Source organism: Sturnus vulgaris, unplaced genomic scaffold (genome assembly GCF_052056855.1).
Source record: "Sturnus vulgaris isolate bStuVul1 unplaced genomic scaffold, bStuVul1.hap1 Scaffold_198, whole genome shotgun sequence".
NCBI lineage: Eukaryota > Metazoa > Chordata > Aves > Passeriformes > Sturnidae > Sturnus > Sturnus vulgaris.
Window position 1 is genome coordinate 3,837,575 of NW_028276185.1, and position 17,918 is coordinate 3,855,492.

At 50.9% G+C, this 17,918-nt stretch overlaps 1 protein-coding gene across 1 annotated transcript in view; it reads left to right on the forward strand.

The window, feature by feature from the left end:
* The window catches only part of LOC148217907 (uncharacterized), a 98,256-nt gene that overhangs the window by 20,699 nt on the left and 59,639 nt on the right, over positions 1-17,918 (forward strand). The window contains 1 exon segment of the mRNA XM_088158325.1: positions 16,578-17,041. Within this exon segment, the coding sequence (XP_088014451.1) occupies positions 16,578-17,041 (464 nt within the window).

A 17,918-nucleotide genomic window follows, 5' to 3' on the forward strand; every position in this document is an offset into this window, starting at 1 on the left:
AGTGCACTCCCAATCCCTCTAAATCTGTTCAAAGTCCTTTTCAGTCCAATCCCAAACCTCCACTCTTTCTCCCGTTCCCCAATCCACTCCACTCTCTCCCAGTGTTCCCCCACTTTCTCCAGTTTCATCCCCAGTCCCTCTCACTTCCTCAACAGCCCTCTTCCATTTCTCCTAGTCTCCACCCCAGCTGATCCCAGTGTGTCCCCGCTCTTTCCCAGCGCTCCCCAGTGCCCATCTCACTGTGGCCCTCGAGCTCCTAGCCCGGACCCGGCTGACTGCTCTGCTCTGTGATGGATTTCTGCCTTGCCGAGATCCAGCTGAGATGGTTCCAGGGCCAGCAGAAGCTCCGGGGCATGTGGTGGCCACCAATCTGGTCCCTAATGGGGACTGGATTTCTACCAGCTCCTGGTGCTGCTGGAAACCCCCCTGGCACAGGGTCAGCTCCAGCTACCAGGTGGAGCACATCAGCCTGGAGCACGGCCCGGACCTCACAATGGGAGGGGCGTGGGGGAGGCACTGGGGGAGCTGGGAGAGGGATTGGCGTGTGCTGGGAGTAACTGGGAGGGAGTTTGAGATAGCCTGGATTAAAATAGGAGAATGGATCGGCGGTCTAGAATGGCTGAGAATGAGTTTGAAGGATGTTGGGGAGGGTGGGATGGGGTTCTAGGGGTCCTGGAGAGCACTGGGAGGGAGTCTGGGGGTGCTGGGTATAACTGGGAAGGTTTTGAGTGAATGTGGAGGAGCTGGAAAAAGATCAGGGATTGGAAAGCAGGGTTTGGAATGAGGTTGGTTGTGCTGCAAAGAGACTGGGAGGATCTTCGTGAGTTCTACTGTAGCTGGGAAGGGATTGGGAGATGGTGTGGGGGTCCTGGGGCAGTGGGGGGCAAATGAGAGGGAGTTATGGCATTTTGAAAGGGACAGGAGGGGCTTTGGTGGGTCCCAAGGAAGCCAGGAAGAGATTAGAAGAATTAGAAGTTTTAGGGAGCCCTAGGTGGGCTGGGGGAGATTGGGAGGATTCTTGGAGAGGCTTGAAATGTCCGTGAGAGGTTTTGGGTGGCCCTGACACCTGTGGTCCCCCAGAGATGCCGCCAGACGCCGCTCACAGCAATGTGCTGACGGAGATTGGTGGCTCCGTGTTGGGCTTCGTCTTCCTGGCGCTGGGGCTCGGCTTCTACCTGTGCAAGAAGTTGAGGGGAGGACCCCGGGTTCATATTCCCCCGCCCCCAGAGTGTGTGTGCTCCTCCTGGGGACCTCCAGCCGGGTGTCACCCCCTTTTCTCTGCCCACAGAGTTCCTGAGCCGGCAGCGGCCGCAGCCCCTCCCCATGAACTCACGGAAGGCCAGGACCCCCTGCTCCATCCCCACACTGATTTTGGGAGGGAAGTGTGTCTCCCCCAGCCCTGCTGGAACTCTGCCTAAGCCCAGCTGCTCCCAGTGTTCCCAGTAAAGCTTCCCAGTTACACCCAGTTCATTTAGTGGGGGGTACTAGGAAAGGACTTGAGGGGACCCCGGAGTGGGGATCGTGACTGGGCGGGGAGGGCGGGTCCAGGTGGGGAACACTGGGTGCTGCGGGTCTGCCCGGCAAGCGGTGAGTCATCACAGCTGCTCTCTCTCATTGGCTGAATCTTCTTCATCGCATTCTCTCATTGGCTGAGAACAGGCCCGGGAGTGAGAGAAGGAACAGGAGAGATCCCGCCCCGAGCACCGGCACGGGAACAACAGAGCCAGCCTGGGCACAGCGAGGGAATTTATTACCAACCAAATCACAGCGGGACAAGGAAAAGGGAGAGAAATCTCTCCAACCCCTTCCTTCCACCCAACAGGGATCACCAGGACCACGGATCACCAGGGCTCTGCCCAACGGGGGTCACTGGGGATCATTCAACACCGATCCTCCCATGGGGGATGGAGCTGGAGCAGAGCACGAAGATCTTCCCACTCTTGGGGTACTCACAGGGATTCCCTTAGTGGTGCCTCCGTTGGTGTCGGGTCAAAGTTGAGCTCTGTGAGAAGCTCTTCCCACACTCAGGACACTCGTGGGGCCTCTCCCCAGTGTGGATGCGCCGGTGGACAGTGAGATGGGAGTTGCGGTTGAATCCCTTCCCGCAGTCGGGGCAGCGGAAGGGCCTCTCCTCTGTGTGAATCCGCTCATGGATGAGGCAATCGGAGCTGGTGTGAAACCTCTTCCCACACTTGGGACACTCGTAGGGCCTCTCCCCAGTGTGGATGCGCTGGTGCCTTCTCAGGTCAGAGCTCCACCCAAAGCTCATCCCACATTCCAAGCAGGTGTAGGGCCGTTCCCCTGTGTGGATCACTTGGTGCTCCATCAGATGAGAAATAGTCCTGAAGCTCTTCCCACATTTCCCACAATCATAGGGCCGTTCTCCAGTGTGGATCACCTGGTGCCGGATCATGTCGGAGGTCCATCTGAAACCCTTCCCACATTCCAAGCACTTGTGGGGCTTCTCCCCTCCAGGAGGCTTCTCCACCAGCTCTGAGCTCTGCCTGGATCTCCGGCCGCCTTCCCGGCTCAGGGAGGGTCTTTCCTCCTCGCAGCTCCCTGGGCTGGGTTTGCAGCCCCTCCTCGTGAGAGATCTCTGGGGCTTTTCCTCCTCCTCCATCTGCCAATGCCTTGGGAATGAAAAATCCTGGTTTGGGGAAAAAACAAGAGGGGAGTGCCTTGAGCTGGCGGTTCCCCTTTGCCCAAGTTCATCCCAGAAAATTATTGGCCATATTGTGTCTGTAAGAACCTCTGAAACACCAAGATTCAGCCCCAAAATCCTCCAAACCTCAAGATACACATCAAAAGCGCCCCACAAAGCAAGATTCAGCCAAAATCCCCTTGAAATACAAAGATTCAGTACCCGCAAAAGAAATAAAACACCAACTTTTACCCCAATAAAGCTTTCAAACACCAAGATTCATCCTTCAGAAAATCACAGATCCCCCTTTCTGGTCACCTGCTGCATTTGGAGGGGGGCAAAGAACTTGGGGCTGCAGGGGTGAGGCTGTAGATAGAGGGAGGGATGGAAACTTGTGTTGCTTCTCTTTTCTGCTCCTCCTTCTCCTGTGTCCCTGCTTTTCCTCACATTTCACTTCCTCCTACTATTCCTCCTTCTCATGCACAATCCCACCTGCTCCTCCCATATGCATTATTTGACCATTTTGTTCTTCAACCTTGCTTCTCCTTCCCTTCTGCTGCTGCCCCCAGGCCCAGCACACACTGCCGGCTCCCTCTTCCCCCCAAACCCACAGCATCCCAGCGCAAGGGCAGCGATGGAGCTGGGGCAGCTCGGGCTGGGGCAGCGCTGGGCTCTCGGCCGCTCCCGCCCGCACTCGCTCCCCACTGCAGCCGCTGCCGCCACCACAGCGCGGGGGGGCCCGGCCTTGGCGCTCCCCCCCTCCCACCTCCCCAAATTCCCCTGCCGGGGGGCGCTGGGGCCAGGAGACAGACGAGTGACAGATCAGGGGGGCTGGGAAGAGTCGGCAGCCAGAGAGCACTGAAAATCTCAGCAGTGACTACAGTGGGATCTTCGGGGACTAAACATGGCAGGGCACCCATGGAGGGTAGAAAGTGAAAGCCAGGAAGGGCTCCTGACCAAAGGTTTGATGATCCCAAAATATCTCTCAAGGGGCCCTTGGGAGCATGTTGAGAGAGTTTGCACATTCTCCCAGAGGTCATCAAGGTCAGGGACACCCAGGGAGGCATTAAGAGAAGTCCAGAAGGGATTTAGACAACAGGGGATGAATGCTATTGGTGTGCTAGAAAGGGACTGGGTGAAGGGCAGTGTGCAGGAATATGGTTCCGGCAAGAAGAAGGAAAGTTGCCAGCTGACTCACATCTTTTCTATCCCCGGTTGCCAGGACAGGCACACAAGGAGGTCAGGATTGCAGGGGGTTTCTCTGTGCTGGGCAGCGGCAGGAGCGGGCGCAGAGGGGCGGCACCGGGAGCACGGGCTGGGGGCCTGTGGGGAGCTGCGGGGCCGGGCCGGGGCTGTGGGGCAGCCGGGGCTCAGCGCCGGGCGCTGCCTGAGCCCAGCACCCCCCGGCAATTGCAGGCCCGGCAGTGGCCCCCGGCCCCCAGGAGGCTGCGGGACGCCCCGGCCGCTGCCCGGCCCCGTGGAGCTGCCGGCCCTGCCCGCCGGGGGGGCCGCGTTTGGACACTGCGGCAGGACAGGCACCGGCTCTGGGATACGGGCTGGCCACGGCAGCCACAGCACAAGGAGCAGCAGGACAAAGGAACAGCTGGGAAATGGGCATTGGACGGGCAAGGATCCAGATCAGCTTTTAAGCATTTTCCTTGGGTCACTGCAGAAAGGAATGATTTTGCAGAAAGCTCAGCAGCTGTCAGAGGATGAGCACCCCCAGGCACTGAGGGGGCTGCAGGAGGGGCAGAAGAAGCCCCTGGAGCACTTGGTCACAAAGGCACAGCAGGGGAATGCAAGAAGGGATGAGGAAAAGGCCAAGGGGAAGGCAAAGGCCATGGCAGAGTTTCTACAGCCCCTGAAGGATGAACCCCAGGGCCCAAGGGGGCTCCAGCACCCAGGGGCTCTCACATCCTTACACCATCTTCAACCAGGTGCCCTCCTCACACTGACACCATTCAGGAATTGATGGCAAAGATGCTTTCTGGGGATGCCCACTTACACAGGATGGTAAACTGGATTTTGCCTTTGAGTGGGAACAAGAGGTAGAAGGGAAAATGGAAAAGACATGGACGGTCCTTCTGCAGGGATGCATGGAAGCACCAGCCTTATTGGGGCATATCTTGCAGAAAATATCATAAGAATTTTTCCCTAGGATTTACCTAGGAATTGGGTTAATGCAGGATGTGGATGACTTTCCCCAATCAGGAGGACAAGAAGTGGCAGAAGAAGCCTCTGTGAAATGGCTGAATGTTCAGGCTAAAAATAATCTTTGAGTATTTGAAATAAAAGAGGAAATGGTGGAGAAAAGGGTTAAATATTTGGGACATATTTTAACTAAGGGTTTGAGGTGTATTGACCCAGAGAGGGACCAGGGAATCTCAGAAGTAATCCAGGTCGAAAAAGCAGCTGTAAGAATTCTCAGGATTAATAGGAAATTGCAGGACCTGCATTGAAGATTCTCTGCTCTAGCCACAACACTGTATGACTTTTTAAACCCAAATATCCTCAGTGTTGTGCTATGGACAGGAGAAAAGGGAAAAAACCTGAGAAAATGGAAAATAACAAAATGATTGGACCACCAGCTATGTCTCCTCCAGACTGCAAAAAAGAAATTTGAATTCTATGTGTGTTATAAGTGTACATTATACTATTGCCTTTTTGCAAATATTTAAATGAATGCTATATGCTGGAAAACATTGCTGTATGAATATAGTTTCTTTTAGTTCTGCAATTAAAAAAACTTATAAATACTTGTGTGATAAATATATTTTTCTTGGAGTTTAATGTAAAAATCTTTTGTTCATGTAACTAACTCAGAGAATGGTAAAAAAGATAATCAGGAAATTCTTCACATTCCTGGATTATGGGACACCAAAACCCCAGGGAAGGAAAAAATAATGATTTACAGGTCAGAGGACAATGATTCTGAATAATGCATGAAGGTCTATGAGTATGCAACATGTTGCTGCATTTAGGAAGTGTTTTCTGAGTCAGTGTGTGCCCTTGGCTGAAGGCCAAGCATCCGGCCATTATAACCTTTGGCCAGAGCCAGGGCAGATATTCAATTATCTCCCTTGGAATTGATCTTTGCAATTCCTTACCCTGGGAATTCTCCCCCTAGTGCGGGCTGGAGATAAGGGATGTATATTTCAAGCAGTCTGTGGCCAGAATCCTGTCTCTTGTGAAATCTCTGCCACAGGAAGCTGGGCTGGCACAGAGCCTGCCTTGGCACTTTGCTGTTCACAGCATCCACCCAGGACTCTGCCTCTCAATTACACTCACACACTGGGCTGCCTGCGATTCCATTGCTGGAAAATAGACCAAATTTAAATTTTTTTTATATTCCATTTTACTAGTCAGGCTCGGTTTGCCTTTCTCTCAGGAAAGAAATTTTAAAAGTTTTTTTTTAAGGGATGTGGCACCACTCAACAGAGATGAGTTTAACATCTCAACAGACTGGGAATAGCCCAAAAGATTCCCACAAAGATAACAACATTCAACAAAACATCAAGGAAACATCAGCAAACATCAAGGAACACCCACCCCAGACACTGCCCCCGGCATAGATGGAGACACCTGGTCTGGAAAAGACTGAGAAGGAAATCCAGGAGCGGGACCTCATTAACATCACAGGAGGAGAAATCCAGGTCCAATCGGAAACCAAACACTAAAAACTACACAACCTGGAAGCAATAAACACTAAACCAATGGATTTCAATGGGTTCAGACTCTAAAACGTTTAGGAAAAATCTAGCAAAATTCACATCTCATGGAATGATTTTCTCTGCACACCCGGGCTATGTGTGGATGAAATTATTTCTGTTGCACATCCTGACCAGGATCAAGAAATGCCTTAACTCTCTAACACTAAAGATATTGTTGGAGAGTTTTTTATTGTCCCTGCAGTTTCAGTGACAAGATTACACCATGAGAAAAATTTTTCATAATAATCCTACTTTTATATTGTTAGTTAGGTTTGGGCCAGGGGTGTGACAAGCAATTTTTACTCCTAGGAGAAGAGGCAGAAAAGACTTGATTGCATTGGAATATTTTTCTATATATTTGTGGTGGCTCTTAATGACGGCAGAATTTCGGAATGGATCTTTAGAAGCTCAGCTTTAAGCTGCATTTTGCACACCTAGAAGAGTATTAATGGTGAGGCTTTAACGCATAAATAGTTAATAAAAAATCCTTAAAAAAATAAAAAAGAAAAATAAAGCAGATTGTGAGGGTGGACGTGTGAATCACCTAAAGGCTGCTCTGGAAGAAAATCCTAGTTCCAGGCAGCCAGGAGAGGAGTTTTAGAAATGCAAATTAACATTGCTCTGGAAAAGTGTGGACAATGCCCAAGGGCCTTCTTGCCAGGGGGAGGAATTTCCCTGAGTCCATCTGCCCCTCACCCCCAGCTCTGCCTGCTTGCACAGATGGAATTTGCACAACTAAAGGCAGAGCCCATAGTGAGGATATCTGACTGCAACAGAAACTGGTTAAGCTGCAAAGGGAAACAGCAAACGGAGAATATTGAGCAAATTTCATGAAAAAAAGTGTGTGTGTGGGGGGATCATCCCTCTCCCCAAAGCAATGAGGTGTTTTTGCTAGTCCAGAGAAATGAGTTGGGAATCCAAACATTTTATCATTTCATAAGATAAAAGTGGTCAATTGATGCAGCCCTGGATGGAGGGAGCACCCAAAAAAGGGAAAAAGATGAACGGCCACCAGAACAAATCCTACAACACCATGGACCAGCCCCTGGGATCCCTAACGAATTCATATCAGGACACAGAAAATCCATCCATAATTTGAGTGGCATAATTAGGTTTAAAAGTATCCTTGAAATAATAACCAAGGAGACAGCTCCAGCTCCTGACCTTCCTGCTGACCAAGCTGCTGAAATGAGGAACGAGACATTTCACCATGGGATGGGATCAGATTATCTACTTACAGAAGAAGGAGGAGTTTGTGGAAAATTAAGTGACGCAAACGGCTGTTTGCAAACACATGATAACCGAAAAGTGGTGAAACAGATAGCAAAGGAAATATGAAAATATCTCGTATTCCGGAGAAAGGATGGGAATGGGACACGTTTTCCTGGTTCTCTGGCAGACCACGGCTTAAACGAATGCTGCTCCTCCTCTGACGTGCTGCAGCAACTCTCAGCTTTTTACCATGCACGACACCTTGCGCCAAAGAGGACACAGGAAAAGAAATTGAGTCAATGGAAATTAAAACTTAGTAAAGGCAATTCTTGAGAAAATGAGAGAAGGAGGGATTGAAAGCAGTAAGATTAATAATGTAGGAGGGGTGCATATTAAGGGGGACATGCCGTAGGCGGATCGGGAATTCTGAACCTTTCAAGTACCTCAGCCAGTGGGGAAAGGGACAGGGAGATGCAGACGGGAAAATGAGGATAAAAAGGAGGCGGCGTTTTAGAGACCGCATGGCAAATGCCGCATGGCCTCTCTCTTTGTTCACCAATAAAGTCACTTTTACAGGACTCCTCTGTCTCCTTTGGGCACACAAACCTCTGGCCACGGGAATTTTCCCGCACAGCCCCGGGCGGGCACAGGGCAGACACCTCTGTGCCACCCACAGCAACCGGGACGAGCCAGCGCTGCTCCGGCACCGGCTCCTGCCGAGGCCGCAGCGGGAAGGAGACCGCGGGCAGCCGCTCCCGCAGCGCCCTCAGCCCAGCGCCAACACGGGCCGGCACCGGCACAACCAACCCGCCAGAGCCCCCTGCCGCCCCCTCGGCCCGCAGCGAGCCCCGAGCCCCCGCACAACCGAGCGCGGCTCCCACCTGCGCTGGGGCCGCCTCCGAGCTCCGCCGCCGCCTGTGGCTGAGGAATTCGATGGGATGTGTTGCCTTAACCTTTCTGACCACTCCCAGCCCATCTATGCCAGCATTCAAGCCCTGAAAGAAGGTGTGAATAAACTTCGGGTAGATCATGGGTACGACTGGCTGAACTGGCTCTTAGGGCACTGGGGACTCACTGGCTGGGCTACGAATTTAGTTCAAATAGGTTTGTATGTATTAGGCATCATATTATGCATTGTAGTAGTTATTCCTTGTATTTTACAGTGTGTTAAGAATTTAATCGACAAATCGCTTAAGAGTGTATTTTTAGTTAAAAGAAACGGGGGAGGTGTGGATATGGGTAATGCAAATGAGACTGATAGTACTGCAGATTTAATCAGCAAATGCAGCCTGACAACGAGGATGCCTGACAAGAGCAAACAGAGACCTGACTGCAAGAGGACTGGATCAAGTCTGGGTTATGGGAAATAAGATTTTACTAAGTCCAAATGTAAAGTTTGTCTATGTGAGAGTTTGTCTATGTAAGTTTTGTCTATGTTATGCAGTTAAATATTACCAGCCTTCCTGTGAATGGTATATAAGCACATGTAGTGCTCAGTAAAAATTGGATTTTGATCACCATTCAGTGTCCCTGTCTCTCTCTCATCGTCGATAGTTCAAGTACTCCCAGTGGGTTCCTGGAAAGAGAATGGTGGCACATCTACTGCCTGCTACCCCCTCTAGGCAATATTCAACTGTTTAGTCCACAGACTCATCTTCCAGCACTCTTAGTGGGGTCAGCAGAGCCACTTCCCACTGGTGGGGGCAAAGAGCACCCTCTGTGCCTTTGTGGTGGGAGCAGACAGTGTTGTCTCAAAGGAAAGGTCAAAGAGAGACCAAGCTGGACCTCTGCCTCCTGCCCCTCACCCCACAAGGGCAGGAGGGCGCAAAACTGAACACTTTTTTTTTGGACCCATCTTTCCCTTGAGCTTGACTAGCTCGAAGGAGAGGATTAGAAGGATTTCTTGAGGATCACTGCCAGGGCACAGCACACATGGCATCCCTCACCCCTTACATCATCATGGCATGGAGGGGTAGGAACCAACAACAGCCCTACCCCACTGCTCCAGAAGCCAAAATCCCCATGCAAGCATTTAGTTATGGCCTTCTTAGAGAACCACATTCCCACCCAAATCTTCCCCTCTGCAGCAGCTCATTCCCACAGGAACTGGCAGAGCAGATGGGGTTTGGACATTGGCTGGCTTCCATTGCACTCCTTGCCCTGGAGCTGGCACGGCAGGAGAAGGGCTCTGGTGAACCTTCTCCTCCTCCCATGTAGGCTCTAACTCAGCTGCCAGAACTTCAAGTTCTCAGAGCACTTCTGGGCTCTGAGCAGCGGCCACGGGAGGAGGAGATGCAGCTCCAAAGGCAGCAGTTCCCAGGCCCAGCTCCTGCCATCCCAGTGGGGCTGTTCGGTGGTTCAGGAGAGGAAGGGAAGGGCAAGTGCAGGTGGCAGTAGCTCATTTTGGACTGAAAGATGGAAAGGTAATTTATTCACTTTGAAATCACTGCATTCAAGCTCTGATCTTAACCTGAAAGAGAAGTAGCACCTGCTCGTGTTAAATTTAGGTGGCGAACAACTGTTACATTAGATACGGTAAGCAGTTAAATTATCTGAGGGAAAGTGTACAGCAAAAATTTGCAATCACAGAGAGAGAGAAAAAAAGGCAGGAGTTGGCAAAAGGGAAGGAGGAAAACAAGGCACACTCTAGGCCAGTGTTTTTTCCAAATCCAGGATTTTCTGTTTGTATGGAATGGAGTGTAGAGTAGGTTTCCCTTGAAATTCAGGACTGAGAGACCAGAGCTAGAAAGGTTGTTCAGTGAGAAATCCCCTCTTCCATATCTGTACCGGGCTTGCTCCTAGCTTTTACATGGATGTTCTAAACCTGACACATCTATTCCTTATTTGACTCATCTCATGGCCAGTATACATAGTCTGACTTAATTTCTCTTTTAGTCTATGCTATTCTACAGTACTGTATCATCTTAAATTCTTTGGCGTTGTAGTCATATTTTCAACGGGTATTTTTCTTCCCAGGGAGCTATTTAAGGGTATATCTGTTGATATATTTCCATTTCTTCTTCCCCCTGGGGATTCCTTCCTTGCTCTTAGTCCCATTCTTCCCAAAAATCACCGGTTCTCACAACAAAAGCCCACCTTCCTGATAGACAGTTATAAGTCCTCGCAAGAAAAGCTTGCCTTCCCAGTCAGCTACAAGGAAAAAGAAGGGAAAAGACAGGAAATAAAAAGAAAGGAGTAGAAAAAGAAGGCTTTACGTTCATCTTGGAAGGTAAAACCAATTTGCCTACGATGCAGGGACCCCCATAGCACCGGGTGGGTTCCGCCGTTCCTCTCCTCCTCGGTTCGGGGCCCTGCTCCTACGGCTTTATGCCCGCGGGTATTCCCGGGAAACCGGCACAGCCCGGCACCCTCCCCCTTCCCGCTGCCTTTTGGCTTCTTAGCGTGGGGCAGCTGCCCCAAAGCCCCTCCCCGCCGTGGGCTCTTGCGGCCCCGTGTTGTTTTTTCCTGCCGGCGGATCCCGCAGGGAACCCGGCCCGGTTCGGTGCCCCCCGGGTCAGCCCCGCTCTTGAGCGGCGCCGCCGCCCCCCAGCCCGGTGCTCCGCGGCTCCGCCCGCTCCGATCCCCGCTCGGCGCGGCGGCGGCTTTATGCCGGGGGGCCCGGAGAAGGGCCTGACTCGAGGCCTTGGGCAGCGCCGAGAGCAACTTGGACTGGCTTGGCGAGCTCCGCGCTTTGTGAGAGCCCTCCCGCACAGCCGGGCTGGTTCTCCACCCTCGGCCGCGCTGTCCGCGCCACCTCTGGGCTGGCGAACGCCGGGAGTTGCTGGGCTGGGTTTGATGGCCCCGCTCAGCGCTTTCGGCCGCTGCTCACGCCGCACCCTCGCGATTTTGGCTGGCAATCAATGCAGATTGGCCAGGAAAATCCAGAAAGCAAAACTGGAGACCAAGGGCATTCTAGAAGGGGTTTCCTGCAGCCAGACACACAGCAGCAATTTCCAGGAGCTGTCACTTGCTAGTCCACAGCTTTAAGGATGCTGTGGCAGTGCCACAGGAGAAGACCCTTGGGTGTTGTGCTGAACAGGTTCCTGCAGAAGAAAAGGTGATGTTCCTATGTGCAGGGAACTTTGTGGTATCAGCAGTGGAGGAGCAGGGTGAGGAAGATCTCCAGCCTTGGGATGTTTCTGCAAGAGCCTTCACCCCTGCCAGAGCCTGGGTGAGAGCTGCCAGAGTGCAGAGGGAGGCAGCCCTTTGGACAGGCGTCCCTGCTCCCTCAGAGCCACAGCTGTGAGACAAACAGCCTCATCCCTGAGGATGCAGATGGGCAGGAAAGGCCTGGAAGTAAAAAGGGGAGCCCAGCCATCTCCAAGAAGCTGTTCCCAGAGGCAAGTGTCCCTGCAGGAAGTGTCCTGGAGCCACTTGTGTTCAGCCTACAGTCAGTTCCCAGAACGCTGTCCCTGTTCCAGTGGGGAACCCCCCACGCTTTACAGCGGGAAAGAGTCACATGAAACCAAGGAGGTTTTTCCACCTGCAGAAAACTCCCTCCACTCTACTGGTCAGATGGCCTCCGAGTACCAGGAATGCGTTTACAGATCAAGATCTGATCTTCTTCCGAGTGTCAGGAAAATTAATCCACAAACACCAGAGGTTTATGTCCAAAAAGGAGACAGAGGAGTCCTTTTTGCTTTATTCGAATAAAGGGAGAGGCCATGGGACTCCCTTGGGATCTCTCAAATTTTTGGAGGACGCAGCCTCCTTTTTATCCTATTTTCCCGGCCGCATTTCCCTCTCTCTTTCCCCATTGGCTGAGATACTTGAGAGGCACAGACTTCCCGGAACGCCTGATACCTGAAATTCCCCTCTAATGTATAACCCTCCCTTTTCATTTTTAATTCTTATAGAATTCATAGTTTTCCCCCCGTTGCTTCTTTCATCTTTCGATATCCAATTTCATTTATCAGCAGCCCTACAGTTTGTTTGTAAAGGCAAATATCTCTTTCCATTCATCAATCAGTGGAATCCATCCCATTGTTTCTTTTATCTCTCAGTGCTAGCCTTATCTACAGGCTGATCCACAACTCATTTGTAAAGACAAATTCAACATTCCTCTCACGAGCATTAGTGTTAAATACATTAGGATTTTCTCAGAGAACTGTCAGAATATTCCCACCATTCTGGATTTGACTGGGCTTCCTTTCTTCCCAGAGTAGCACAATGATGGGATGGGATGCAGGATGGGAATGCTGTGTATGACAGGGAGAGAATTTGGTTGTGGCTAAGCAAGGCTTGCCCTCCTCAAGGACTCTGCAGGGTCCTAGAAGCCACTCAATATCCCATGCTCTGCCATCGAGGAGGTGACAAAGAGCCTGGAGGGAACATGTCCAGGACAGCCAAAGGGACTGGACAGAGGGATATTCTCGGTGCTGGGAGCACCTGGATGTTGGACCAGCCAGCTCCTGCTGCCTTTTGGTGGTGCCTGAGCAGGGCTGTGACGATGCCAGGGACATCCTGCAGTGACATCTCCCCTGTCCGTCTGGGCGTGTGCTCGGTCCCAAAGCTCACCCTGATCCTGATCTCAATCTCACTCCATGTTGAGACACACTCACTCTCCTGGATTCAATCTCATCCCAGTGCCAGACTCATGCAGCCTCAGAGCCAATCTCAAGGCCAGGCCTAAGGCAAATGGCACATTTAGCCTTAACCCCAATTCCAGCTCTAATCTAAAACCCGGCTCTAACTGCAAAGCCCAGCCCCAATTCCAGCCCCTACCAAATGCTCAGCCCTAAACCAAATGCCACGTTTAGCCCTATGCCCAAAGCCAGCCCCAATTGCAACTCTAAACCCAATCCCAATGGCAGTCTCAAGCCCTAAGTGCAGCTTTGAGTGCCAGCCCACACTCCAATGCCAGCTTTAGCTTGAATTCCCAAACTCAGCCCCAATTCCTGCCCTAAGGCCAACACCGTTCTTAGTCCTAAGCCCAATGGCAGCCCCAGTCACACTCCCTAGCCCAAGCCCGGCTCTGAACTCAAGATCACTGTGATAAATATATTACACTGTCGGCTTTAGCAATTGTTAGAGTGAATACTATGTGTTTTCTAAGGTTGACTTCTGTAAAAGAAGTTTTCCTAAAGTTTAGACATCTTTTAATGCGAATGTTGTGTTGTGAATGTTGGTGAAGAGTTGTTGTAATGTTAAGATTTAACCAGTGAAGGAATTCACACCTGTTGAATGTATTGAAAAGTAACAAATGATGAGGACTGGGAAAACTGCACATGCTTGAAAAAGGTAGGACAGGGGAGAAACTCTGTTTAAGTGCTTGAATATGTATAGCCTTTTGTAAATATGTATTGGGCTGATGCAATACCCAGGTGGGCAGGGGGTAGTCTCTGCCCTCACCAATTCGGGTGGACTGGCTCTGGCTCCATCCCCCTCTGATCTAGGGGGGCCAGTGCAGTCGCTGTTGTTACAGATGAGCAATGTGGTGGTTGGCTCTCACAATTAAAGGATGAACAGTGTGTGTATGTTAAGATAAGTTTTGTGGATGTATAATGATGTTATTGTAATATATCCTCCCATAGTCCTCTTTCCCCTCCCCCTTGCATTGTTGTCACGACATGGCTCAGGCAGTCGGGGCATTTGGGGAGGGCCGGCTTGTTCCTACACCTGACCTCCAGTGCAGATGTAAGAAAGGAGTCTCCAGCAATGGACGGCAGAGAAGGAGTTCAGCGACAAGACTTTGGGAGGGCCCAGGGGAATAAAAGGCAGAACATCCATTCTGTAGGGGAGCACGTGGGGGTTTAGTCCTGTGCTCCCAGTGCTGATTTTTCTCCTAATTCAGTCTTTTGCTGTATTTTTCTAAGATTTAAGAAATTGCTGAAATTTTAAAAGAGCAAGCGCCGTTTCTCACACCCTGCACTGTAGGGGTAGGAAGTGCAGCTGGAAGGAGGGAGGCGTGTGGAAAGCTGGTTTGAAGGGTCTCCATTTACTTCTCATTATGCTGCTCTGAGTTTTTGGAGTTTTCTGCCAGAAATCTCTCCCGTCCAGTCATCCCCTGGGGTTTGGGGCAGTTTTCCCATTTTGGGGGAAATCAAAGCTGAGAGGAATGTTGAATTTGTCTTTACAAATGAGCTGTGGATCTCCGTTTAGATAAGGCTAGCACTGAGAGATAAAAGAAACAATGGGATGGATTCCACTGATTGATGAATGGAAAGAGATATTTGCCTTTACAAACAAACTGTAAGGCTGCTGATAAATGAAATTGGATATCGAAAGATGAAAGAAGCAATGGGGGTGGGCAAACTATGAATTCTATAAGAATTAAAAATGAAAAGGGAGGGTTATACAATAGAGGGGAATTTCAGGTATCAGGCGTTCCGGGAAGTCTGTGCCTCTCAAGTACCTCAGCCAAAGGGGAAAGAGAGAGGGAAATGCAGCCGGGAAAATAAGATAAAAAGGAGGCTGCGTCCTCCAAAAATTTGAGAGATCCCAGGGGAATGTCCCATGGCCTCTCCCTTTATTTGAATAAAGCAAAAAGGACTCCTCTGTCTCCTTTTTGGACATAAACCTCTGGTGTTTGTGGATTAATTTTCCTGACAGAAAGAACTTTGGGACTCTTACCTGCACAAGCACATGCAGTGCCTCAGTCATAAGTGCCTCAGAAATATCAGAAGTGTGTCTTCTTCAGAGTGTGGTCACAAGGGTTCAGAGTTGGAGCCAGTTCTGCGGGCAGGCTGATGAATAGTCTGGGGCTCCTCTGCAGAGCCCCATTCATTCTGGGGCTGCTTTCTGCTGGTTCTGCTGGACTGGCGCGAGTGAAACACACACCCAATTAACAGCAGTTAAATTACTCTGGCATGAAACAGTGGGGAACAGGCAGAGCAGTGAAGGGCAGCATGGAGCAGTTGTTCTGGCAGGTCTGACGAGGTCTGGTTTGATACAGCACTCACAGAACTCTGCTCCACCTGTGACACTTCCACTTGCAGTAGATGACTCTTCCTCTTCACAATATCCAGCAAGGCAGGTCAAAGACACTTTTACCATTTTCATCTGCAAAAGGGAGAGGAAATCAGCAGCAAACATGAAGTAACCAGTCAGATGTCCCAGGAAGAAACAAAAGAACAAAGAGTGGTGGAAAAAAACAGATGGAGCAGTGATCCTTATCTGTGTGGGAGATATCCTCTGCTAATGGGCCATCTGTTAAAACCAGGTGGGGCAGTGTTCTTTATCTTTTCCACAACCCATCCTTCCTCCAGGAAGATATCTTCTGTTAATGGGCCATTGAGTGCCACTGCATGACTGATAAAATTCCATCATCCCATTGGGAGATGCTCCAGCCAGGGGGAGGAGCCAAGCCTTTCCTACCTAGATAAAATCTGAGCTTTGGAACACCAAGGCAGCCCTTACCCACTGGGTTCCAGAGGACAAGAGCTTCCAGACCTTTCTTTGGAATCACTACTTCAACAAGACCACTTCATCTGAACTGCCACCACCACCCTAACTAGTGGGGTGTCAGGTTGTATTCTGATTCTGTCAGTTGTTTTCTTTTGTACTATTGCATGGATTTTATTTCTCTTCTCTTTTTTCCTATCAAATTGTATTTCTGACTTGGAGTCTCTCACTGGTTTTGCTTTCAACCCAGCACAATTTTGGAGGGGATTTTTGCTGAATCTATATATTTGGGGTGGTTTTGATCTGTGTCTTAAAGTCGGGAGGATTTTGAGTGGGAATCTTGGTGTTTGGGAGGTTATTACAGACATAAGATCCTCAATGACTTCCAGAGATGAACTTGGTCAAGGAGGAACACCCAGTTTATGGAGCTCTCTTATTGTTATTTCCCCCTAAACCAGGAATTTTCATTCCTCAGGTGTGCGGGGATGGAGGAGGCAGAAAAGCCCCGGAGATCTCTCACGAGGAGGGGCTGCAAACCCAGCCCAGGGAGCTGCGAGGAGGAAAGACCCTCCCTGAGCTGGGAAGGCGGCCGGAGATCCAGGCAGAGCTCAGAGCTGGTGGAGAAGCCTCCTGGAGGGGAGAAGCCCCACAAGTGCTTGGAATGTGGGAAGGGTTTCAACTACAGCTCCCAGCTGATCCGACACCAGAGGGTCCATACTGGGGAGAAGCCCTACGAGTGTGGAAAATGCAGGAAAAACTTCAGCACTATTTCTTATCTGATGAAGCACCAGGTGATCCACACAGGGGAACGGCCCTACACCTGCTCGGAATGTGGGAAGAGCTTTCAGTGGAGCTCCAACCTGAGAATCCACCGACGTATCCACACTGGGGAAAGGCCCTACGAGTGTCCCAAGTGTGGGAAGAGGTTTCACACCAGCTCTGATTGCCTCAAACATGAGCGGATTCACACAGAGGAGAGGCCCTTCCGCTGCCCCGACTGCGGGAAGGGATTCAAGCACAACTCCACCCTCACTGTCCACCGGCGCATCCACACTGGGGAGAGGCCCTACGAGTGTCCTGAGTGTGGGAAGAGCTTCTCACACAGCTCAACCTTGACCAAACACCAACGGAGTCACCACTAAGGGAATCCCTGTGAGTGCCCCGAGTGTGGGAAGAGCTTTGTGCTCTGCTCCAGCTCCATCCTCCATGGGAGGATCGGTGTTGGATGATCCCCAGTGACCCCCGTTGGGTGAGGGGGAAGGGGTTTGAGAGATTTCTTTCCCTTCTTCTTGTCCTGCCGTGATTTGGTTGGTAATAAATTTCCTCTCCATGCCCAGGCTGGGTCTGTGATGCACATTTTGCTGTTTGGTACGGGATGTTTCCCCTTTTTACACCATCCCAGGAACTCTGGGTTAAACTTTCTCCCCACTGTTGCAGCTGGAGAGGCAGGGTCAGTGGCTTTGGTGGGTGCCTGGCATCAGGCCAGCATCACCCAGGCCATGGGCACCCCTGAGATCCCAGTGTGGTGATGCATTCCCCCACTTCTAGAGAAAGTGCTGACCCAAACTGAGGCCAGGATGAAACATTATTATGACTGGAGCCCACTCTCTTGTGACCCTCTCAACAGAAATCCAAAAGGAGACCTTTGAGCTCTCCTGGGCCACCGTGGGCTGTGACCAGCAGTCTCCCTCTGAGGGGCCTCTCAGAGCCAGCAAACCCTCGGCTTTGCTGTGCCTGGAGGATCGCTGAAACACGACTTGTCCTGGGCCCATACCCTCACTGCTCAAGGCCCCATCCTTCGGCCAGTGGGAGATGCAAAAACATCTGAAGGGAGGATTTCACTGAGCTCTGGGGGGAATTGCCTGTACTGACTGTTCCTGTCTGTGTGTGTGCCCCTGCACATATGCTATAGCAAATCTGGGAGAAATACAGCTTTCCTAGATGTGGAAGTACCTTGGATATCTAAGTTAGGCCTTTAAGCAAGGTTCAGTTATAGTTATGAACATACTTAA